General features: G+C 35.0%; 1 protein-coding gene across 6 annotated transcripts in view; it reads right to left on the bottom strand.

Moving 5' to 3' along the window:
- Window positions 1–384: 384 nt before the first annotated feature.
- HACE1 (HECT domain and ankyrin repeat containing E3 ubiquitin protein ligase 1) overlaps window positions 385–26826 on the bottom strand; it is a 110938-nt gene continuing 84496 nt past the window's right edge. For 4 of the 6 annotated variants that reach the window (XM_037843342.1, XM_037843344.1, XM_037843345.1 and 1 more), the window contains 5 exons: window positions 20353–20484; window positions 14230–14328; window positions 13880–13950; window positions 2475–2588; window positions 386–1933 (listed from right to left, as the gene is read on the bottom strand). In XM_037843342.1, the coding sequence (XP_037699270.1) occupies window positions 1831–1933; window positions 2475–2588; window positions 13880–13950; window positions 14230–14328; window positions 20353–20484 (519 nt within the window). In that variant the 3' untranslated portion in view covers window positions 386–1830. Of the gene's footprint in view, window positions 1934–2474; window positions 2589–13879; window positions 13951–14229; window positions 14329–20352; window positions 20485–26826 lie in introns of all 6 variants that reach the window. The other 2 variants (XM_037843341.1, XM_037843343.1) reach the window with 1 other exon arrangement.

Here is a 26826-nt window from a genome sequence, read left to right as displayed (position 1 = left end):
ATTTTTCTATACTACCTTGCATTCAACATACACATCTACTTACAGAACAAACTGTGGGAATGGGAATAAATTTAAAAAGACTCACTGCCTCTACTTTAAACATCATTTTTAATCCATATAAAATCTTCTTACAGTAACTTCATTTATTATAATTTTCAAAATAAAGACAATATAAAAGAATAAATCCTGAAATTGCCAAACCTACATTAAAACATTCATGGTTAAAATATGAGATATTTAGATGTTTTATTATCTCATCTATAAAAATATGTGCAAAAAAACCAATTTGAGAAAGTCACTGTATTTTACAATTATAAACATAACAGATGTTTGTAAACATTAAAATTAAGCAATGTAATATTAAAGAAGTCAGTTACCTATTTGAAAACTCAGAAGGCAATGACCTCTTTACAATTAAATTTCAAATAATCATTTTTAAAAAGTATAGCTTAATTTAATGCAAATAAAACATGAACTTTTATTTTAGAGCTAGCAGTATTTTTTTAAAGCATTCCTAATTTTTTATGTAACTGTTGAGATATTTTCATCTTAAAAAAAAAAAAGACAATAGCAAAAAACTATCAAAAACATGTATTAAGGAGGCTTTAGAACTTAGCAAAGCTTTCAATGTATGTGTATTTCTTTCTACTATCACTGACAAATATACTGGCTGTTTGAGAAAATCTGCATGTATGTAATTCAACCAGCAAGGAAGGAATTGGATGGTCTATCTTAGTGTCCAGAGAGCAAGGTTCTAAACTTTACAAATCACTGTTAAACATTTCTGCATGTATGAGTGCTCCAATTTCCCTTTAAAAGGTACACTGTAATTATTCAAAGGTATTTATTTAAAAGAAAACTGATTAGACTGCCCAAAGCTTCAAAACCCCAATGCTTTGTATTAGGCATGTATAACTTCAACTAAACATTCTAACTACAAAAAGCAAATTTAAGAAAATACAAAATTTATATTGAAATTGTAATCTGCACATCAAATTCCTTCTTCAAATGTGTCCTCAGAGCTCACAGATAAAGCAAAAGTAATGAAAAGAACTATGACAAAATATTAGATTTTAATTTTACCTTAAGTATAAATTAAAATAAGGCATAAAAAAAAAACTTTGGGACACTAATACATATATATATATATGAAAACTGACCATTAGAAGATGCAAATAATTCATACAATATAGTGTAAGCTTTAATATATTAATTAAATGTCATTTCATTGGCTGTTAGTCACAACAGTCTAAACTTTACACTATATATTAAAATATTAAAAAGCTAAAAAACATCATTGCAATATAGATACAATGTGGGAAAATACATATTTGTGGCTTTATACACAATCTAAATCAATCCATTCTATACAACAGCTTTCCAAAATATAAACAGTACTTTACATGCAGTAGAACATACTAGGGTGGATGTTCTCATATAGTTTCACATATAGGAAAGTAAAGAGAAAACACCCTTTTAATGAGACAGTTAAATAGCAGAGCTGGAATGCAGAATAAGATTTTGCCATAACACAATCTTGGATAAGATTAAGGGAATATGAAAAAGGAATTTCTACTACTTTCAATTATCATTTTTTAAAAACTGAAGTCTACTGTGATTTTATTTTTTCTAATTGCATCACACACTGAGAAAACATAAAAGGGAAAGGAAAGAGAGAGAAAAACACAGAAAACCTGATCCTTTATGAATTTTAAACATCAGCACTGCCTATGGGCTGCATTTTGGATTGCTTTTCTGTTGACAGTTTCCTAAATTACTTCTGCCACTCTGAATTGCACATCAGTAGTCAGATGAGTTTTCCAGACTTCATTATGCCATTGTGTAACCATAGCTGCCACAATGTAGTGCCACAAGAAGTCTGTCCTTGAGTATTTCTTTACTTGGGTATTCAGGTAACTTAAGCATGTTGATGCTTTAAAAGAAAAATATACCACCATTAGATAGGAAAGCTATGAATTTTCTGATTGTTTTGTCTCACAATGGAAACACTACTCAATAACATAAAACCACCCTCTCAAATTTGCATTCAAATTGTAAAACCCTGAAATTGTACTTAAAAAGAAAAAAAAGTTTCCTTTAGCATGCAAATGTAGTGGAAAAAATGTTACTTTCAGCTTAAAATAAATAATAGGACAATTTAGTTTGATGTGATGGTGTAATTCAGTGATACTTGTGACATACTTGTGACAGTATAACTTTAAGGATACTTAATCTATATTCAATAAAATTGTAGGTAGTTAGGGTTTCCCCAAACATTTTGCCTACCAAAAAAAGGGGGAGCAAGGAACAATGTAGCTTCTTATTTATCTTATTTATCTGTGATTCCAAAATTCCAAGTAGAGATCACAGCTGAGGTTTTCCTCTCAATGTGGCAAAACAGAAGTCAGACCGTTGTTCATTCACAATTAATAACAATAATTCTTAATGCATCTAAATAAACCACTTTAACATACCATGTGCTTGAAGTTGGTAGAAGATTTGGAGTATATGGCACAGCAGCAATTGTAAAGTTTTGTAATCCGCTTCCACCCATGATATTAGCAAACCCACCATGCGGGACCCTGGAACTAAGAGTTCATAGCTTAATAAATTGTAATCATAAAAGGAAACTCAATCTGTTAGATATATTTCATGTTCTACGCTAGGGTAAGAATCTATTCAATTCTGGGACAGTGACAGTATGCAAAACTCAGACACATTAATAAAAGCTGTAAAAGTTGTTTTGTGGCCAGTCAGCAAGCTTCTATTGAGACACCCCGTCATAGTTTCGTAAGTCATACTACGCTTTCAATTGGTCACAACACATACTTCTACTGTATTTATCACGCTTCATTTAAAAGTATTTGCTTTCGTGTTAAAAACACTACTAAACTGGGACCTACTAAACTGGGACCAATTTGAGGGCACAATGATGGTACATTTACATTTGTATCCCTGGGGTTAGTACAATGTCTGCAATCTAACAGACAACCATTAAACATTTCTGGAATGAATGTTTGATTGCTTAATTCAAGCAACACAGACTCTTACACATAATCCAAATGATTTCCCTGTTTGTGAAAAACTTCTAAGGTCAAGGATTTTTGTTTTGCTTTTCACAGTGGGAAAATCGGAAATTCTTTACATTTCTCTTTCTAGGTATTCAGAATATCAAATTTATTTTTTTTTAAATGCCACCTAACATAATGAGATCACAAGAAGACACAACACATAATCTTAGTCTTGGGTATATGGCTGTAGAGGATGCAATGCACCTTCAAAAGTTGGTTTATATTTGAAAAAAAATTAACATTTCAAATTAACGTTTATATTTATCATAATTAAACAAACTGACTCTGGAAAAACTTTGCTCCTTCTTAAATGAGATGCTGTAGTGCTTTCTGGATAAAAAACACTTAATGTATAGATGTTATTATCTATATTATTTTATAGTAAATATAATATTATTTAATGAGTATTAAATACATACCCAAAGACAGAAATCTTTTTAGTATTAAAAATGCTCTCTAAAATATAATTCTTGGTTCAAAGCACATTCAGGTCATTTAAAAAAATTGCTAAAAAGAGTAACAGGATTTTCTATTTGAAAGCAGAGATACATCCACAGGGGAAAAAATTTAACAATCCAAGGAAAAATGGAGCCTTAAAAACAGCAATAATGTGGCCACTACTTAATGCTTACTAATGAAATCCTCAGCTTATTTTAGTAATCCAAGTGAATACTGAAAAAGTATGCCTAAATCCTGCTAAAAAACACTAATACATAAGCAATTACTACTTAAAAGAGAATATCTAAAAAGACCTGAATACATCTGTTTGTAAACAGAAACAGAATTCAACATTAAAATATGTATATTAATCTGTATCTAAAAAATTAACAAAGGTAACAAACAATGAAAAGGGATTTAAAAAACACAGTCCAACCTGTTCCCAATTTCCTATGTAGAATTTAAAAATAAGTACACCACTTCAACAAGGCAAAATGAGAAAACAAGCCTTGATTCTGAATCTTATGCAAATTATAGCCCAGTATTTCAACATCAGGATGATCAGTCTAACACCTTTTTTCACATGACTAAATTTTGAAAAATAAGGTTAAGATATCAGAAGAGCCCTTAATTTTAATATCTAAATTCAAATTATTAAGTAAGCCAATATTCACCAATCATCCATAAAATCTTACTCCTCTTCTAAACTATGGACAAATAAGGCTGAGGTCCATCTTTGAATTATCACTTGATTTAATGCTATGATCATGACTCACCAGGTAAGCATGGATAAGAAAAATATACAAAATGGTCTTTGGTTAAATACCATAGCATTCTTGGATTATGCAGTACAAGACTACAGTTAATAAAAATGACATACTACTATTCTATATGCAAAGAAATCAAGTCTTACTTTCATTATTCTTAAAGGAATAATGAAACAAAAGAGTAAGGCATTTAAGATTTTCCTATAAACCAACAAAATATTAATGTCACCACCATAAAATGTACAAAAATTATTTTATGCTAACTCTGGGTTCTACAGTCGGAACTCATTTTTCAGTAAGGTTGGACTAAATTATAGTATGGGACAAAGAAAGATATTTCAGTATCTAAATATAAATGAATAGACGATCAGATATTTCTAAAAAGTATTAAAGTCACAAAATACATACTTTTGCTTTTAAATGACAAAAACTATACTATACTAATGACCTTAGAAGTGAGACTGGGGTTTAATGTGGAAGGAAAGTTAAGGTATAATGAAACTTGAGTCTTTCTTAGTTTGAACTCAAACCATATGACTGCATTTAGACTAAGTGCTGAAAGGTCGATTCTTCAGCCTGAAGGTAAAGCCTAGCTCTGTGATACTTCCCTTCAGATTCTACTCTTTACCTACATCCTTCACTTCAGTTCAAATGGATTCATGTTCCATACTTCATGACCAATTAAATAATAAACGGTGCAGTTCTTTTCAGCATTGCTACTAATGGCTATAATATTTACACAGGAGAGACACCAAACCAGATAGTTTTTATTCTACAAAACAAGCAATGTAATGGACATACTTAGTACCAGAAAACTTGAGCAATTGTTTTGTGAACCTTAAAGACTACAGCTGAATCACAGGGTGAAATATAATTCATTAAATGCTACGGTGGCATAAACCATTTAGAAAAACAAAGTCCAGGTGGCTTAAAAATTAGAATACAGACGAAGGGACCAAGATGGCAGCATAAGATGCTTCAGGGTGCAATGCCCTCACAGAATCATTGAACAACTAGCAACTAACAAAAATGAGCAAAGCCGTCTTCTTCAAAACTCCAGAAAACAGTTAACGGGTTATAATAACTGGGCAAGTGCAAAGTCAAGAAAATACACCTCTGAAAACAGTGGGAGAAGCTCCTGGCACCATTGCTGGTCCCTCTTCTACCCCCTCCCCAGCACAGTGTAGAGCCAGCCTGAGCTTCCATTGTGGGCCCCTAACCCTGTTGCAGAGGGAGAAGAGTAACCTCTATGTGCATACCTGAGTGCCTATATGCCAGTGCCAATCTATTCAGTGGCAGCTGGAAAGATGAATAAGGAAACTCCTTGCAGGCTTACCCTGCAGAGAGAAGCAGTTTGCATCAAAGAACTTCATCCTGAAACTAAAAAGACAACCTACAAATGGGAGAAAGTATCTGGAAACCACATAAGTGATAAGGTTTTAATATCCAGAATATAAAGAAATCCTACAACTCAACAACAAAAAGACAAACAACCCAATTAAGAAATGGACAAAAGACTTGAATGGACATTTCTCCAAAGAAGATATACAAAAGGCCAAAAAGCACATGAAATGATGTTCAACATTATAAGGCATTAAGGAAATGCAAACCAAAACCACAATGAGATACCATTTCACACCCACTAGAACAGCTACTAATTAAAAAAAAAACAAAACAGAAAATAACAAGTGTTGGAAAGGATGTGGAGAAACAGCAACACTCATACACTGCTGGTGGGAATGTACAATGGTGCAACTACTGTGAAAAACAATCTGGAGGTTCCTTGGAAAGATAAGTATAGAATTATCATATAGCCAGGCAATCCCACTAATAGGATATACCGAAAAGAATTATACAAAGGGATAAATAAATGTGGTATATACATACAATAACTATTATTCTTCCATAAAAAGGAATGAAGTCCTGATACATATGATAACACAGATGAACCAGGAAGACATCATGTTGAGTGAAATAACCCAGACACAAAAGGACAAATATTGTATGATCTCACTGATATGTACCTAGAATAAGCAAATTCAGAATAAAACTAGAATACAGGTTACCAGGGGTTGGGGTGCAGTAAGGAATGGGGAGTTAATGCTTTATTGGTACAGAATTTCCATTTGGGACAATGGAAATGTTTTGGTAATGGAGGGTGGTGATGGTAGCACAATATTGTGAATGAAATTACCACCACTTAATTACATATTTGAATGTGGTTAAAAGGGGAAATTTTAGATTGTATATATGTTACTAGAATAATAATTTTTAACAAACACAAAAAAATCATAAGACACAAAGTGAACCCTAATGTAAACTATGGACTATAATTAACAGTAAATTACAGTAATATTCTTTCATCAATTGTAACAAAAGTACCACACTAATGCAAAGAATTAATAATTGGGGGAGGGGGTAATATGAGAACTCTATTTTTATGCATGATTTTTCCATAACTGTACAATTTCTCTAACTAAAAAAATTCAGAAATTAGAATGTATAAACTGAAAATATAAAAAGTTAACTGAAAAATATGCAGATAAACATACATACAAAATCTTGGGAGTATGGAAAGATTTATGGAAACCATAAAGGAAAATATGGAATCAATTTGGCACAAAATAATTTAAAACACCTATGTTATAAACTTAATTCACTTTTAAATTTGTATATTTAACTTAATAAAGTTAAAAGGCAAATGATAAACTAGGAAAATATTTAGAGTTAATGCTAACTCATTTAAGTTCAGGAATACTTACAACTGAACTTTTAAAATGACTGTAGAATAATGTGCAAATAATAAAGATGCAATTCACACAAAAGAAAATTATATATCTATGAAAATAAAAATGATTATACCTTGCATTGACAGAAAAAGGAAAAGGGACATCTTATAACATACTAATGTGAATACTGATATTTTCTGTAGGGTAAATGAGTAATATGTATCAAGACTGTAAAAATTTGCATACTCCGGGGACCAGGGAAGTTCTGTACAACATCCAGGGAAGTGCAGTATGAAGAGACTGGGAAACCAAGGTCAGAGACTATGAGTAATTCTGTCAGTAAGTAGCTCCTAGCACCCATCCCCCACCCTCGAGGCAAGCAGCTGTGAGCAATCCGATCCTTGGGGGGGTGGGGCTGCTGCAGACTGACACGGCCACAGCAGTCCTCCACCCTAAGCACACAGGAGAACACAGCAAAGTACTGAGCCAGATATTGACCAGCAAAATTAGAAGGCGAGATCCCGCTGTTCCAGTCCATCTCAGTCAGACGCTGCCACGTGCTGTTGTTGTCACATCTGAGGCAGCCCTGGCAAACGGCCATCACACCCGCCCTTCCTAAGGTTGAGGAAAATAGGTAGCTGAAGAGTGCCATCTGCTGGACACCCTGGAAAGTGCAGCCCAAAGACACAGAAGACTCCCCCCCCCCCCAAAAAAAAAAAAAAAAAAAAGGCTCTTTGAAGTTTTTCCTAACTCTCTCCCAGGGCCCTCTGGATCTGGTCTGAGCTCCTTGCATGGAAACTTGGCCGTGCTTTGGCTGGGAAAAACTGACGAACCAACTGTCAAAGATAAGCCTTAATATAAACCCAATCAACAACAAAATGCTAGGCAAGGGAGAGAAACCAATCTTCAAAATAAACCCATCAAGATAATGAGATGACCAGATATCAGCAAAAAAATCACAAGCCATACTAAAACTGAGGAAGATGTGACCCAGTCAAAACAACAAATTAAAAAGTCTGAGGAGAAACATAATCTGGAACTAATCAAAGATGTTCAAACAAATCTCCTAAATCAATTCAAGGGGATAGCTAAAGAGTTAAAGGATATTAAGACAACACTGGGTGAGCATAAAGAAGAATTTGAAAGCATACAAAGAAAAATAACAGCTCTTATGGGAATGAAAGACACAATATATGAAATTATAAATATACTAATGTCACACAAGAACAGACATGAAGAAAGGATCAGCGAGCTGGAAGACAGAGCATCCAAATTTGAACAGAAAAAAGAACGGATGGAGAAGAGAATGGAAATATTTGAGCAGGGGCTCATAAAAATGATTGACAGTACAAAGCACACAAACATATGCTTCATCAGTGTTCCATAAGGAGAAGGGAAAAGGAACAGAAAGAATATTTGAGGAAATAATGGCCAAAAATGGCCCAAAAGACATAAATATGCATATCCAAGAAGCCCAACATACACTCCAAACAGAATAAATCTGAATAGACCCACTCCAAGACACATACTAATCAGACTGTCAAATGCCAAAGATAAAAAGAGAGTCCTGAAAACAGCAAGAGTAAAGTAATTCACCACATACAAGGGAATCAAAATAAGACTAAGTTCTGATTTCTCATCAGAAACCACCAAGGTGAGAAGGCAGTGGTACAACACATTTAAGATCCTAAAAGAGAAACTTGCAGCCAAGAATTCTTTATCTGGCAAAGCTATCCTTCAAAAATGAGGGAGACTTAAAAATACTCATAGATAAATAGAAGCTGAGGGAGTTTGTTAATAAGAGACCTGCCCTGCAAGAAATACTAAAGGGTGTTCAGCAGGCTGAAAAGAAAAGCCAAAAGATAAAATGGTTGAAGTAAGTACTGCATTTATAGCATAACACTGAATGTTAATTGATTAAACTCCCCAATCAAAAGGCATAGATTGGCAGAATAGATTAAAAAAAAAATACAATCCATCTATATGCTGCTTACAAGAGACTCATTTAGACCCAAAGATACAAATAGATTGAAAGTGAAAGGCTGGAAAAAGATTCCACATAAGCAGTAACCAAAAAGAAAAGCTGGGATAGCTATATTAATAGAAAACAAAATAGACTTTAAATTAAAAAATGTTTTTAAGAGACAAAGAAGGACACTATATGTTAATAAAAGGGACAATTCACCAGAAGAACAAACAATCGTAAATATCTATGCAGCTAGCCAAGATACCCTAAGTACATGAGGTAAACATTGGCAAAACTGAAGGGAGTAATAGATGTCTCTACAATAATAGTAGGAGACTCCAACACACCACTTTCATCAATAGAACATCTAAACAGAGAATCAATAAGGACACAGAGAACATAAATAATATGATAAATGAACTAGACCTAACAGACACATATAGAACACTGTACCCCCCCCAAAAAAAGAAAGTATATACATTCTTCTCAAGTGCTCATGGATCATTCTCCAGGATAGACCACATGCTGGCACATAAACCATGTCTTAGTAAATTTAAAAAGATGGAAATTATTCAAAGCACTTTATTTGATCATAATGGAATGAAGCTGGAAATCAGTAGCAGCTGGAGAACTAGAAAATTCACAAATATAAGGAAGTTAAACAAATGCTCTTAAACAATCAGTGGGTTAAAGAAGAAATTGCAAGGAATATCTCAGGACAAATGAAAATGAGACCAAAATATATCAAAACTTATTATACAGCAAAGGCAGTGCTCAGAGGGAAATTTATAGCCCTGAATACCTACATTAAACAGGAAGAGCGAGCTAAAATCAAAGACTGAAGTGAACACCTGTAGAAACCAGAGAAAGAACAGCAAACTAATCCCAAAGCAAGCAGGAAGGAGGAAAGAAATAACAAAGATTAGAGTGGAAATAAATGAAATTGATACAAACACACACACACCCACACACACCAAAAAAAACAAAAACAAAATAGAATCAGTAAAGCCAAAAGCTGGTTCTCTGAGATCAATAAAATTGACAAATCCCTAGTTAGACTGACAAAGACAAAAAGAGAGAAGATACAAATATATAAAATCAGAAATGAGAGAGTGGTCATTACCACTGACTCCACAGAAATAAAAAAGGTCATAAGAGAATACTATGAACTGTATGCCAAGAAATTAGACGGAATAGATGACATGGACAATTTCCTTGAAACACAAACAACCTACACTGACTCCAGAAGAAACAGAAGACCAACCAACCAATCACAAGTAAAGGGAATCAATCAGTCATCAAAAACCTCCCAACAAAGAAAGCCCAGGACCACGTGGCTTCACAGATGAATTCTAACAATCATTCCAAGAAGAATTAATACCAATCCTGCTCAAACTCTTGCAAAAAACTGAAGAGGAGGGAACGCTACCTAACTCATTCTATGAAGCCAACATCACTCTAATACCAAAGCCAGATAAAGACATTACAAGAAAAGAAAACCACAGACCGGTCTCTCTAATGAATATAGATGCAAAACTCCTTCAACAAAATACTTGCAAAATGAGTCCAACAGAACATGAAAAGAATTATACACCACGACCAAGTGGTATTATTCCAGGTAGGCAAGGGTTGTTCAACACAAGAAAATCAATTAATGTAATACACTACATCAATAAATTAAAGAGAAACCACATGATCACCTTGATTGATGCAGAAAAGGCATTTGACAAAATTCAACATCTTTTCTTGATGAAAACACTCAAAAGGATAGGAATAGAAGGGACCCTCTTCAATAAGATAAAGGCAATATATGAAAAACCCACAGCTAACATCATACTCAATGGGGAAAAGACCGAAAGCTTTCCCTCTAAGATCAGGAACAAGACAAAGATGCCCACTGTCACCACAGTTATTCAACATTGTCCTTATAGTTCTAGCTGGAGCAATTAGGCAAGAAAAAGAAATAAAAGGATCCATCCAAATCAGAAAGGAAGAACTATAACTTTTACTATTTGTAGATAACATGATCCTATATTTAGAAGGTCCCAAAAAGTCTACAACAAAGCTACCAGAACCAATAAATGAGTTCAGCAAAGTGGCAGGATACATCAACATGCAAAATCAGTAGGGTTTCTAAACATTAGTAATGAGGAGGAAATCAAGAAAAAATTCCATTTACAATAGCATCTAAAAGAATCAAATATCTAGGAATAAATTTAACCAAGGATGTATAGGACCTATATTCCAAAAACAATACAACATTGCTAAAAGAAATCAAAGAAGACCTAAATAAATAAAAGGACATTCCATGTTCATGCACTGGAACGCTAAATGTTGTTAAGGTGTCAAGTCTACCCAAATTTATCTACAGATTCAACACAATACCAATCAAAAGTCCAACAACCTCCTTTGCAGAGATGGAAAAGCCAATTATCAAACTTATTTGGAAGGGTAAGGGGCCTTGAATAGCCAAAACCATCTTTAAAAAGAAAAATTAAGTTAGAGGTCTCAAGCTTCCTGACTTTAAAGCAAATAACAAAACTACAGTGGTTCAAAACAGTATGGTACTGGCACATAGACAGATATACTGATCAATGGAATCAAATTCAGAGTTCAGAAATAGACCCTCAGATCTATGGTCAATGGATGTTTTACAAGACTCCCAAGTCCACTCAACTGGGCCAGAACAGTCTCTTCTATAAATGGCGCTGGGAGAACTGGATATCCATATCCAAAAGAATGAAAAAGGATGCCCATTTCACACCCTATACAAAAATCAACTTGAAATGGATCAAAGACCTCAGTATAAGAGGCAGCACCATAAAACTCCTAGAAGAAAATGTAGGGAAGCATCTTCAAGATCTACTGATAGGTGGTGGTTTCTTAGACCTTATACATAAAGCACAAAAAAGAAAGAAAAAAATAGATAAATGGCACCTCCTCAAAACTGAATACTTTTGTGCTTCAAAGGATATTGCCAAAAAGATGAAGACAGCCTACTTAATGGGAGAAAATATTTGGAAACCTCCTATCTGATAAGGGTTTGATATCCAGAATATACAAAGAAATCCTACAACTCAACAATAAAAAGAAAACAACCCAATTAAAAAAGGACAAACACATGAAAAGAAATTTTTCCAAAAAGGAAATAGAAATAGTTAAAAAAGCACATGAAAAGATGCTCAACTTCACTAGCTATTACAGAAATGCAAATCAAAACCACAATGAGATATAATTTCACACCTACCAGAAAGGCCTCTATTAAACAAACAGGAAACTTCAAGTGTTGGAGAGGATGTGGAAAAATAGGAATACTTATTCACCACTGGTGGGAATATAAAATGGTACAGCTGCTGTGAAAGATGGTTTAGCAGTTCCTCAGGAAGCTAAGCATAGAAATGCCACATGATTGGGTAATTCTGCTAGCAGGTATATACCCAGAAGAACTGAAAGCAAGGACACGAACAGACATGTGCACACTGCTGTCCACAGCAGCATTATTCACAATTGCCAAAATATGGAAACAACCCAAGTGTCCATCAATCAATGAATGGATCAACAAAACGTGGTATATACATACATTGGAATATTATTCAGGGATAACAGGGAATGAAGTCCTGAAGCATAAGTCGACATGGACGAACTTTGAGGACATTATGTTAAGTGAAATCAGTCAGACATAAAAGGACAAATATTGTATGATCTCACTAATATGAACTAATTATAATATGTAAACTCACAGTTAAAATCTAGAAGGTAGGTTACCAGGAGATAGAATGAGGCTAGAGAATGGGGAGCAGGCACTTAGTGTGGCAGAATTTTTAACTAGGTTGAATTTAAATGTCTGGAAATGGATAGAGGTGATGGTAGCACATTATGGTGAGTGTAATTAACAGCCCTGAATGATGTGTGTGATTGTGGTTGCAAGGGGAAGTTTAGGGTCACGTATGTCACCAGAAGAAAGCTAGACATGAAAACATGAGAATGCATAATACAGTGAGCCCTGTGGTGAACAATGATTGTGATTAATAGTACAGATATAAAAATGTTCTGCATGAACTACAACGAATGTACATCACTATTACAAGGAGATAATGATATGGGGAAAAATGTACCTAATAAAAAATTAAAATAAAAAATACAGAGGAAAAAACAGAAAATACACCAAATTTCTTATAGTGGTTATTGCTGGTAGGGGATTATTTTTCTTATTCCTGCTAATTTTCTGTGTTTCAACTTTCCTAGAACCATGTACATTTATAACAGAAAACAGAATTACATTTTCATAAACAGAAAGTAAACAGAGGAAGTTATCAAGAGTACCAGATATTTTTAACATCTTTCAAAACATAAGTTAAAAAAGGTTTCAATCACATAGTTTTCAAATACCTATTGTATTTAATGGATCCAAAAGTGAATTTTTTCAAGAAGTGTAATAGTACAAATTATTTTTTTAGGACATGAATCTTGAGACTATAAAGTAAAGTTTCATAAAAAGTGGAGAACAATTGCTGTGTATGGGTATATATGTGTATGCACATGCTATCTAAGGCAAAACGAATAACCTTACTATTAAGTCAAACCAGCAACATACAAATATTAAAAATTTAACTACCATTATTGTCTTACCTGAAGAATAAAAAGATTACCAACTCATAAAATAAATACATGTTTGCAGCACTAAGTGGAACTGTTCATTCTTTTATATATTGAATAAACAACTTTGAGCAGTACTATATGTTTTATCTTTAATATCTAAATAAATCTTTGTTTATTACCTAAAAGAGTAGAAATGGAGTAAGATACCAACAATTCACAATAATTCTTCATTTTGGTTGTTTATCCCTAAGCCATTAAGCAATGGGATACATTAAATTCTTTTCACATTATCATAAAAATACTTCTTACCTGCCAGTAACAAACTGCAAAAGAAGAACCCTCTCCTCTTGAGTAATGTCTTCCACAACTTCCCAGAACCACTAACAACAACAACAAAAAACTTAGCTCATAATTCAGAGCAATTGCAGACTTTTTTAATACCAGAGAAATACTCAATATTCATAAAGCATATTTTATTCTATGAAACTCATTTATCAAAAATGATTTCACACAAAGCTTTCATAAGCAATATTCCCATAGGAAAAATTTACGGAAATACTTTATTTTAATTAATGTAGGTTTTCATCCAATAGTGTTGGAAAGCTTACAAAATTAAATGGCGAGATTTAACTTCATTCTATGCTCTAGAGAGATTTTACCTGAATAACTGGATCTTCTCTTTCATAGCCACTTGTGTATTCTGTATTTTTTATCCAATCACTCACATCTATTTCTGGCATGCCAGAAAGCAGTAGCTCCTTTGGGGAAGAAGAAAAATATTTCATTAATCTTTGAGAAAAAAGTTACTAAATTTAAATAGTAAATTTGCCTTAATTAGAACTAATCCCAGGTAAAACTGATTTATTTTTGTGACAGTTTCTGCACGTCATCAATAAAAAGCACTCATAAGACAGTATCCTTAACACTAATGATCTCAAATATTATGAAACAGCTCCATATTGATGCAACATAATTAAAACATGAGAAGAGATACTAGTTTATGTGTAACAGTAGTTCATATGTCCAATAGTTTTAAGAACATTATCATCCTTGGTTTACTTTATGTTTATTTCATGATTCTTTGTAAATTTGTTAAATTCTGTAAGTAAAGAAGACAGTATTCTCAACATGAAATTGACAACAAAGACTTGAATAAATCCTGGGTTAAGCAAAGGAAAGAGCATCAGGAAGTCTTTATCACTAGGGAAAAAAAGAGGGACTATCATAAAATTAGTTACTATTATGAGAAAAAAAAAAAAAAGATTCAAGCCTTTTAGGAACTCCATTCCGGAATCATTTGGATCCTGTTAAGTCAACTCTGCCCAAGGTGAGGAAAACATGCTATTTTCGTAATGACTTTTGGTAGCCTTCTTTTTCCCAAGAAGACCCTAACGGAAACAAAAAACTCCATCAAATAACTAAAAATGAAATTAAGAGTGGCAAAAGTATTTACCATCATGTTTTCCAAGGAAACAAAGAATATAAAAAGGCTTGTTCACATCCCTGAATCAGTCCATATTTCAGTCTGATATGCTTAACGGTCAGTTGAGACAATGACTGCAACTGACTAAATGCTGACAACCCGGAATAACATGGACATAGACACAGAGTGGTCAAAATCGTGTCTCCTACAGTTCAGCAACTACTCATAACATATACTTATGAGTATAGAATAAGCTCTGGATTAATTTAAGGCAGTGTCCAAGAACCCCTGAGATCTTTTCAGGGCACCCACAAGGTTTCTCCCTTCTCTGACTTATCTGTGTGAGGTCGGATTTTCTCCATTTACTTAAAACAACACAACATACCTCAAGAGAAGCAGATATGAGAAACCACTTGCCTTCTACTAAGCTAAACAGTAAAGAGATTTGCAAAAATGTAAAATAATGCTACTCTTTACATTATTTTATTTTGTTAAATGTAGTTATTTTTCCTTTAAAAATTTTACTTATGTTAACATGCAATGGGCTGTTATTTTTATATGAATCACTAAAATGTTTTAAATTTATTTTAATTTCTAATAGAGTAAATATTGATTGATATAACACACATAAACAAAATCTCTTTTGTTGTAAGGGGTCCTAACCAGAAAGTTTGAGAACTGCTGGTACAATGCAGGTTATGGTCTCTCCCCTGCCACTAAAATACTTTTACTGAATTAAGGTGTTCTGGTTAGTCTCTATTTCCACTGTGCCCCAGGAGGTTGAGCTCTGTAGACCGGCTCCCTCCCTACTGACTTCAGCTTCGGTTTGGCCAATGGGAAACACAGACAGAGGCTGGAAGTGATGTTATTCTCTGCTTTCTCCCTCCTTCAGCAACAGCCATGTCTCCTCAACTATAGCTCCCTCCTTCATGTTCAGGCTCTTACTGCGCTCCCAACATTCCACTACCTGTCACTTAAGTTCTGTGGTGCAAAGGCTGCCCACTGCCACTAGTCTCCGGATGCCTCTGGATAATGCTGCCCAGATATCCATAACAGTCACTTTGCTGAAGTTACTTTATTTGAATCACCTGAGAATTCAGTTCCCTGGCAGGACCCTGATACAAATCTGCAAACAGGGAGTGGGGATGAATTTTATACATTTCCTACAATACATGAGTTTAATCTTTCCCCCTTCTAGGCTGAAGATAAGCTTCTAATAATATTAAGGAATCTCCCATTGTTAATAATTATGACTAAAAATGACTGAAACTATATTCTCTCAAAAAAACTGAAGCATTTCATGCACACCATATTACTTGTTAAGACTTTTTATTAAGAGCAAGAAAGATCTTTATCTCATTTAACACCTAGGCAAAAGAGTTATTAAAGTGACTGAAAACAAATAGATGAAATAGGACTTCCACAATAAAAAGTACATATAACGAAAAGGTTTTAGGCCCCAGTCAATAATTTAACTTAAAAATAAGACAAAATAATTGAAATAGTCTGCTGGAATTGTGTGTAGCATATATAACCTATACTAATGGTCAGAAACTGATATGTGCAAGTGGACGTAGTCATTAGCTTACCTAGTTCACATGGCTAAATACTGTAATATTCTGACACTATCATGGATAAATTCATAAGCAACATAATATGGAAGGACAGCCCCCTGACATTTGGTAGGAACCCTTCAACTGTAATTATATAAGTATTAATGACAACATTGTTGTTGGCAGTTCTGAACATGACAATCATTTACTGGCTTAGAACTGCCTCTGTCTACAATGGATAAATCCACTTCCAGTTTAGGACACTAGAGCTACTAGATATCATCTCATTAAAATTCTAGAATCTAACCTGTAGTCTTTAACTGAGGTGCATATCTAGCTTAGACATTTGCCCCAATTTTCCTGTTTAAGTTTTTTCTCCCAGCATAATCCTTTTATAGGAAAGAAACAAATAATAAAAAGTCACATAAAAAATTCTAAAATTAAAGTCTATATTCTTATCCCTGAGAGACTGTTTGTCAAGACTGATGAAGAGACTGGACTCTAGGGTAAGAGAACACAGATCATGGCCTGCGTCTAACATATACTCTACAACCTTGAGAATGTTTCACATCTTCTCTGGCCTAGTTTCCTAACCTGTAAAATGGGGATAATACCTACACCTAAGAGCTTTGTTGTGAAGATGTTAAAAATTAATACATATAAAGCACCTGGCAAATAATAAGTGCTTAATAGTTACTATTACTGCAAAATTCTGGACCTTGCTTACAATGTTACTCTTCCCAAACAAATAATCCCACTATTTGAACCAGTTCAATTTAGTAAGGCCAGAGTCCAAAATAAACTAGGAAACCTGACCTAACTTTTAATATAATAACCACAAAGGAAAACTTACCATTGACAGGTCTGAATGTGAAAGATAACAGAATACATATATATCGGAATATGGTTAAAAGGGGAAATGTTAGATCGTATATATGGTAACAGCATTTAAAAAAAAAAAAATCCATGGAACTGCACTACACAAACAGTGAACTCTAAGTTAAACCATGGATTACAGTTAATAGTACAATTACAAAAATGTGCTTTCTTCAATTGGAATAAATGTTCCACTTCAATGTACAACGTTAAATTGGTAATTGGGTGGTTATGGTAGTTTTAAGCTGTATGTATCCCAGAAAAACATGTCCTTAAATTTAATCCATTCCTGTGGGTGTGAACCCATTGTAAGTAGGACCTTTTGATGGAGTTACTTCAGTTAAGGTGTGACCCACCTCATTCAGGATACGTCTTAAACTTATTACTGGAGTCCTTCATAAACGGAATGAATACAGACAGAGAGAAAGCCACAGGAAGCAAGAGGCTGAAATGGATCCCAGAACAGAAGGAAGAGACAAGGAGATACTGCCATGTGCCTTGCCATGTGGCAGAGGAACCAAGAATCATCAGTAGCCAGTCTTCAGGAAGAAACCATTGCCATGATGATGCCTTGATTTGGACATTTTCACGGCCTCAGAACTGTAAGCTAATAAATTCACACTGTTTAAGCCAACCCATTTCATGGTATTTGCTTAGAACAGCTTAGGAGACTAAAGTAGTGGTATATGGGAATCCTATATTTTATGCCTGATTGTTCTGTAAACCCACAACTTCTCTAATAAAGGAAAAAAAAAAGATATGCTGAAGACCTAAAAAGAACAAAAGAAAAGAAAACATAGGAAAATATCTTCATGACCTTGTGGTAAGATGTGGCTTCTTAAACAGGACACAAAAAGCTCTATCCAGAAGAGAATACAAGTGATAAACTGAACTATGATAAAACTAAAAACATTCATTCACTAAAAGACAACACAGAGTTGAAGAAGATATTTGCAATACATATATCTGACAAAAGACTCATAACAATGATACATAAAGTATAGAAAATAATATATAAAATATACAAATTAGTACCAAAAAAAGAGAAAAAATAATAGAAAAATGGACAAGTAATTTGAACAGATACTATACAAAAGGAAATACCTAAAAGGCCAATAAACACATAAAAGGTGTTCAACTTCACTAGTTATCAGGGAAATGCAAATTGAAATCACAATGAAATAACACTACTGATCCACCAGAATGGCTAAAATGAAAAAGACGGAAAACCTGAAATGCTGATGAGGAGTGAACGCCCAGAACTGTCACACCTGCTGGTGAGAGTAAACTGACACACACTTGGCAAAACAACTGATAGGATCTACTAAAGCAGAACACATACACCCTATCTCCCAGCTGTTCCACTCCAAGGTATACAACCTATAGAATGCAAACATATGTTCTCCTAAAGACATGTCCTAGAATGTTTATCAGCGCTATCTAAAATAGCCCGAAAATGAAAATTACCCATCAAATGTTCACCATGAGTAGAAAAGACACAGACATAAAAAAGGACATTGACACAATGAAATACTATATAGCAACTAAAATGAACAAATTACAGTGGCATGCAACAATGTGTGATACAAACAAAAACGTGAGCTAAAGAAACCAAGTATATGCTCTGTGATTCAATTTACATGAAATTCATAACTAGGCAAACCTATTCCATGCTATTAGAAGTTAGGAGAGTGGTTACCCTTGAAAGCAGACAGTGATTATAACGGGACACAAGAGGGGCATCTGGAATACCACGTTTGCTCTATTTTCTGATATGGGTGCTGATTTCGTGAGTATGTTCAGTTTGTTACAATTCATCAAGCTATAAATATATGATATGTGCACCTTTCTGTATGTATATACACAAAAGTTTTTTAAAACGTATTACTATCAGTAGTTACATAAGCACAGCTCCATTTTTAATGACTGAAAAAAATAAATTTTAAAGCTCTGCCATAGACAAGTCTACACTGAACTAAGCCATTAAACTTAAAGCTAAAAACACAACCAAAAAGAAAAACCTCCAAAAAACTCAAAACAGACATTTAATGAAACTAAGTATAATGAGACTTCAAAATTAATTTGCAAATTTTGTTCACTACTACACGAAGATACGCTATGACTGATAAACTGAAAACACTGAAGTATATATAAAATTAAAGGTACATATCAGTATCCTTTTTCAAGGCATAAGGTAAAATTAATTTTATGTGACAGAATAAAAGCCAAAAGATATCTTTCCAATGATCGAGAAGCTATTACTTCAATTTATTATTTTTTAAATAAAAAAATAGTTATACCCTATTTAAAATACTGGTTTATTAAGAATTTAGACAACTCTGAAATTTATTACAAAATAATTTATTAAAAACAATAAAATGAAAGAAGGAAATGGAAAATGCAGACAAAAATCACAGAAAATTAGAAATCCCACTGATCATAGCAAAAGGAAGGCAAATTAAAGGAGCGAAACAAAACAAATGGAGAATCATAAATTTATATATAAAAAATAAATAGCTAGAAAAGTTAACACAACAAGAAAAACCCTCTTAATTGATGATGATTCTTTGTATAACTATAAGCAGTATCAGCAACCCTTACCTCATGTAGCCAAATTAAAAACTCAGAAATAATGTGAATATTGCCTATGGGAAGACTGTCCTTCAATGTCTCTCATGTTGGGGACATTAGAAATACATTTCATTTTTGTTTACCATCACCTCACCTCATTTTACATTAAGGAACTGCTTATCTGGTTATTACATTTAAGATAAGCAGAACCACAAATTTCCTAATACATCTGTAAACATGAACATTAAATAACAATGTCTTACTATACATTATTCTATTCATCATAGTAGTCCAAAATTATTTCTAAATTACAATGGAATTTTATATGTTGCAACAAAAGAACAGGTATTTTTCCTTACCAATTCATATTCATCAAAAAGTTGTATGAGGGAAGGTGGAATGAACATATGAAAGCCCTGTAAAAAAGCATTGATCTGAGGCTGAATGGCTCTTGTCATTCGAAGTTCAGTAACAAGCTGGACATACTCTGCCTATAAAGAAAAAAAATTGTGATGTCACACAATTCAGACAATGCTGATATAATTTCATTTCTCAGTTAAGAGGTAAAGGTTTACATCTCAGTAAACCAGGAAAATCCAAGGAATCCATCCATGATTTCTCTCACACTCTGTATCAGCGAGTGATATCAGATCTACCTTCAAAAAATTCTCTCAACCTGACCTTGCCGCTTCACCTCCACTTCCAGAACCCTGTTCTAAGCCAACCATCTCTCACCTGGATTATCGCAACACGGTGTCCCTGTTTTCCATTTTTTTACCTCACTACTGCTGCTTCCCCACAGCACAGCCAGAGTGGTTTTTCTTTTTAAATATAACTTAAATCACATAACTTTCCTGCTCAAAAACCCCACAATGGCTTCCCATGACACTGAGAGTAAAATCTAAACTCCTTGCCTAGTCACTTAGGCCCTAAATAATCTGCCTCTCTGACATCATTTCTTTTTACTCTCCCTTGCTCACTCACTCAACTTTCACTGGCCTTCTTGATACTCCCAAGCACAAGCTTGCTCAGGCTTCAGGGTCTTTATACTTCTGGTCTCTCTAACTGAAATGCCTCATAAGAATATAATTATACTGCAGGCAGTGGCCTTGTTCTGTCTACCATTTTTTATCCCGCTCCTAAAAAAATGGCTGCTACTTTAAGAGTATATAAAAAATATGATGAATGAAGCATACATTCATCAAACTCATTCAAATCATACTTAGAACGTGATGAAATGGCTCATTTAAGTATACCTGTTTCAATGCTGAGTTAATGTAAGCTATTTTCACACATTTTACTTTAAAACACATCATCATCATAGAAAATATTCTCTTAAAATTAGCTAGTAATTTAAAAAAAAATGTATTTGGCTCAGACCAGAACGAATTATCATATATATATATATAGAAATAACTTAGAAGCTGTTATTTATATATTTTTAAATTACTTCTGAGTGAAACTTCATGAGTTAAAAGCAAGTATACAGTTCTCAAATACCAAGAATGAATACTGTAAACAGAGGGGACAAAGTCAGTTCTAGTTCCCTTCCTTTATTCCTTCTTGGCACTAATCTGAAGCTGTGCTCCAAAACTAAAAACAAAACAAAAAACTAGGTACTAAGCCAGCAAGTTATGTATGACTACAGGCTATGAATTCTCTGTACTTTCCAGAGTTATCAAAGGGTCATAGTGGAATCCTCGCAGCTTACCACAAACCCTGTGTGGCTGCTTGTACAATGTGGCAAAGAGAAAGCTACCATCTCTGCTACCCAATCTACCTACCCCACCCTGAAATCCCACTCCCTATCACCCTAAGGTTTTGCTCCAGAATATAAGAACTAATGAAAAAAAAAATGAAAATAAGAACTAATGAGTTACTAGAGAGAGGAAGACAGAAATGTACACTAATTGTCAGAGTCCAACTCAAGAAATAATATAGATAACACTCTCAAGACTGATGATTCTGTACTGGATGTACTAAAACTTTTGTCTCACCTATTTACTAACTATATATCTACATATATAAAAATATATATCTGTATGTTTATGAGACCCTATTTTCCCTAAACAAGAATGGTTTTTTCCCTAAGAGGCTCTAGTTTTATAATTTTAAGGTACTATTTAAGAAGTATTTTTAAAGACCCTTACAAATTATGAAGCATGAAAATAAAAGATTTATGAATTGTTCAAGTTCATAACCTATTTTAATGTGCCATTGTATTCCATATCTACCAGAATTGTGCAATCCATTTTTATCAATCAGTTCCTACTATTTCTTCATATATTCTATTTTTAGAAATCAAAGTACACTAGTCTTTCCTCACACTTTCCTTTCTGTTCTATTATTACTCTCCACATTAATTTTAGTAATTCTGATACATTGCTATTGGGTGTCAATTTGTGAAAATCAGCTTGTTCAGTTCCCAATCTCCACACTAATTAAGCAATTTAAATAGGCAAGGCTCTTGGAAATTATTTTTCAGAAGAAAATAAAATCCTAGCCATTACAAACCTTCCTGAGTTGTTTAGTAAAATAGGAGTTTCCCAAATAAGTAAAAGACAACTACGTTCAAGCAGAAGAAAAAGTCAGAATCAAATTGCTTCTAAAATAGAATATACATTTCCTGCCTCCTTAAACAGCACATACTTAAACAGAATAATACAAAGTAACTTCTCCTTTTTTTTTTTTTTAAATAAGAAATTTTATTTTGAGATAAATTCAAACTTACAGGAACAGTTGCAAAAAAAAGTACAAACCCCATACACAGAACTCCAGCGTACCCCGACCCCCCTCCCCCGATACCCCAATCCACCACCTTTAACATCCTGCCACACCACCATTTCTTTTTCTTTCCCTCTCTCCCTCCCTCTCATCCGTCATCTATTGCTCTGTCTTCTGAACATACAAGAGGAAGCTGCACACATCCTTGAAAAAACAATGCAATTCACATATACATTTCCCATGAACAAGAACATTCTTTTATGCAATCCCATTAAACGCAGCTAAGAAGTTCAAGAAATTCAACCTTGATACAAAGCTTACATTCTATATTTCCTTTTTTTTTTTTTTATCCTCTTAAGCCCCATCTGTGTCCCTTTGAGCCTCCTCTCCTCCATCCTCAGATCCCATCCAGGATCATCCTTGGCATTTAACTGTCATCTACTTAGACTTTTTTTTTTTTTTTTTCCAATTGTGGAAACATATATACAGCCTAAATCTTCCCATTCCACCCCCTCCCTAGCATTCCATTCCATTCCTTTCTAGAAGTTTCCCTTCACCCCAAACAGAAACCCTACACTCATTTCTTAACTCCCCATTGCCCCTTCCCCCACTTCTTGGAACCCCTACTCTACTTTTCATCTCTATGGTCATATTCTCTGATGCTTTCTTTGTGTTTACCGTGGGGCTTAAATTTAACCTCTTAAATCTATAACAATCTTGTTTTTCTTTGATACCAAATTAACTTCAATATGACACATAAACTATGTTCCTATACTCCCTCATTCCCCCATTTTTATGTAGTTCTTGTCAAAAATTACATATTTTACATTGAGTCCAAAACCAAGATTTATCATTACAGTTTATGTATTTTAGATCCTGTAGGAAGTAAACAGTGGAGTTACAAATCAAAAATACAGTAGTACTGGTATTTATATTTACCATGTGATCTTTAGTGGTACCTTTTATTTCTTCATGTAGTTTCAGTCAATTGTTTACTGTCCCTTCCTTTCAGCCTGCTCAACTCCCTTCGGCATTTCTTACAGGACTTGTCTACTGGTGGTGAAGTCCCTCAGCTTTTTTCTCTGTCGGTAGGGCTCCCTTTAGTATCTGAAGTAGGGCAGGTCTTTTATTAGCAAAATCTCTCAGCATTTGTTTGTCTGTGAAAAATTTAAGCTCTCCCTCAAATTTGAAGGAGAGTTCTGCTGGATAAAGCATTCTTCATTGGAAATTCTTCTCTCTCTGAGTTTTAAATATGTCATGCCATTGCCTTCTCGCCTCCATGGTGGCCACTGAGTAGTCACTACTTAGTCTTATGTTGTTTCCTTTGTATGTGGTGAATTGCTTTTCTCTTTCTGCTTTCAGAACTTGCTCCTTCTCTTCAGTATTTGACAGTCTGATCAGAATATGTCTTGGAGTGGGTTTATTTGGATTTATTCTATTTGGAGTTCGCTGGGCATTTATGCATTGGGTATTTATATTGTGTAGGAGGTTTGGGAAATTTTCCCCAACAATTTCTGTGAGTACTCTTTGTAGACATTTACCCATCTCTTCCCCTTCTGGGACATCAATGAGTCTTCAATTTGGATGTTTTATTTTATCTATCGTATCCCTGAGATCCATTTCGATTTCGTTCGATTTTTTCCCCATTGTTTCTTCTGTTCTTTCATTTTCTGTTCTGTGTTCCTCGAGGAGGCTGAGTTGTTGTTCAACTTCCTCCACTTGTATCATGAGTACCCAGAGTCTTTTTAATTTGGCCAGCAGTTTCTTTTATTTCCGTAAGTTCTTCTATTTTTTTATTTACTCTTGCAATTTCTTCTTTATGTTCTTCTAGGGTCTTCTTTATGTCCTTTATATCCTGTGCCATGCTTTTCTTCATGTCCCTTATACCCTGAGCCACGCTCTTGCTGCCTGTCTGTAATTCTTTGATTAATTGTGCCAAGTACTGTGTGTCTTCTGATCTTTTGATTTGGGTATTTTGGTTTGGGTTCTCCATATTGTCTGGTTTTATCATATGCTTTAAGATTTTCTGTTGTTTTTGGCCTCTTGGCATTTGCTTTACTTGATCCCTAATTTGACAGAACTTCAGCTTGGTGGCATACACTTTCTCTAACTAACCAGCAGATGGCGTCTGTGAGTCACCTATTCCCCTCAAGTCAGTTCTCCCCCACTGTCTTTGTGGTGTGTGGGGGTTTGACTCTTGTGGGGTCCAATTGGTGCACCAAGTTTGGGTGTGTTGCTGGTGCTGTCCACCCTGAATGTGGGGCGTGTGTCTGGGTGGTTAGGCAGGCAGGGCAGCTTTAATAATCAAACCTCCCAGGTATTCCCAGAGATTTAAGGCTGTTCCAGGAGCCTAAGCCTTCATTTCAGTCTTTCCACCGATTGTCTCTGCCGCTGACCCACAAGTCCTTGGTATTTGCGTAGGGTCCCTGGGATTTGCGAGCGGTTCCCCTTCCCAGCTGTGGTTCTTCCAGGACCTCTGCTGAGGGAGGGCCACGCCACGTCACTAGTGCACACCGGCCCACCAGGGAAGCCCTGGGTCGTTGGGCTGTGCAGGGGCGCTCCCAGCCCGCTTCAAAGATGGTTGAATGGGACACGTTAACTTCTCCATTTTCACACAGCTCTGCCCTCCCAGCTCCGGGAGAATCAGCTGTGGGTGTATTAAAGGCCACTGTCCAAGGCAGATATTGTGGCTTGTGTGTAGTGCTGCGGGAAAGATTCCCTGTCACACTGGGTTTCTTGGCGTGGCTCTGGGCTGTGGGTCTGGCCCCAGGCAAGAGCGTCCCCCGCCTGCTGGGAAGATGGCTGTAAGGAATGCGGTTTGTTTTCTCCTTTTGGCTCCCTCTGCTCCTCTGGTCTCGAGACAATCAGCAGCAGGTGTGGGAAGGGGTATCCTCCACGCCAGACACCGAGGCATTAGCCCAGCCCACTCCCAGCCGTGCTTCACTGCGCAGCTCTCCCTGTTGTATCTGCAGCCACTCCCAGGCTTTTTTTTTTAAAGAACCAGTCCGTCTCCAAACGCCAGCCCACCATTTCCCCACACCACAGCGCAGCTGACTCACTCACTCATTTCAGAATGCAGGCTCCTGGTTTCACCAAATGCATGTTCCCTGTGGATTTAGCAGACCTTGTCCGGCTGGTGCATCGCTGGCAGTGGTGTTCTGGGTCACTTTCTGGTTTTTATCTAGTATTTTTCACAGAGGTGTTTTTTTGCCCTGTCTCACCTAGCTGCCATCTTAGGTTCTCCAGTAACCTTTTCTTAATGCTATAATTATTACTATGAATGTCCACTATTATTACGGGCTAAAGTTTCAATTGATCATATTTTGCAGAACTACACTGGCTGCATTTCCACTGCCTACAGAGATACTCAAGTGACTCATCCTCACCCTTTATGCCCTTATTAACCACATCAAATACGTTAAACACTTCAGGGAAACAGTGTAGACACTTAGATGACAATTAGTCCACGAAACACTAGCATACAGAGTTGCATAATTAAACATTAAATATAAACCAAATCTAAAATCTCACTCTCTCCAAAGGTATTTAAAAAGCTGTTCTAACTTTGGAGGATGGGCCTCTTTTATCCCCAACAGATGACATATCCTAAGAGAGGCATATCTGCTTTCACCTGAGTTTTGCTGTCAGTTCTTTGGGGGCATAAAATTATCCTAGGTGATATAGAATTAAAATGGAGAATTAATCATATAAAAGAACCTGAGTTAGTACTTGTACTGATGAAACAGTTATGTAATATACAGAAAGTTTTCAACCAAGAGAGCCTCAGCACAGAGACAAGAACACCACAAAGAGCATTAGTAAGTTTTCTCCAGCTCAACTTCTGGGTCTGATGACTGATAGAAGATAGGTAAGCAAAAAGAAACTGCAAAAGAAAACATAAAAACACTTTAATAAGACTCAACTTTCAAACACTATATTCCAGTTAAATTACATATCAAATTACAGCAATACTTATTTCAATAATCTCTTAATCTTCTGAACGTAAGGAATGGATAACTTAAGAAGTGGATAACTTCAATCCTCGGAGATCTTCCTTTAAATGTTAATCTCTTTTCAGGCTTTGAACCTAAACTATGTCTTCTTAGGGG

Source organism: Choloepus didactylus, chromosome 7, assembly GCF_015220235.1.
Source record: "Choloepus didactylus isolate mChoDid1 chromosome 7, mChoDid1.pri, whole genome shotgun sequence".
Lineage (NCBI taxonomy): Eukaryota > Metazoa > Chordata > Mammalia > Pilosa > Megalonychidae > Choloepus > Choloepus didactylus.
This window is presented reverse-complemented; position numbering and strand designations above follow the sequence as displayed.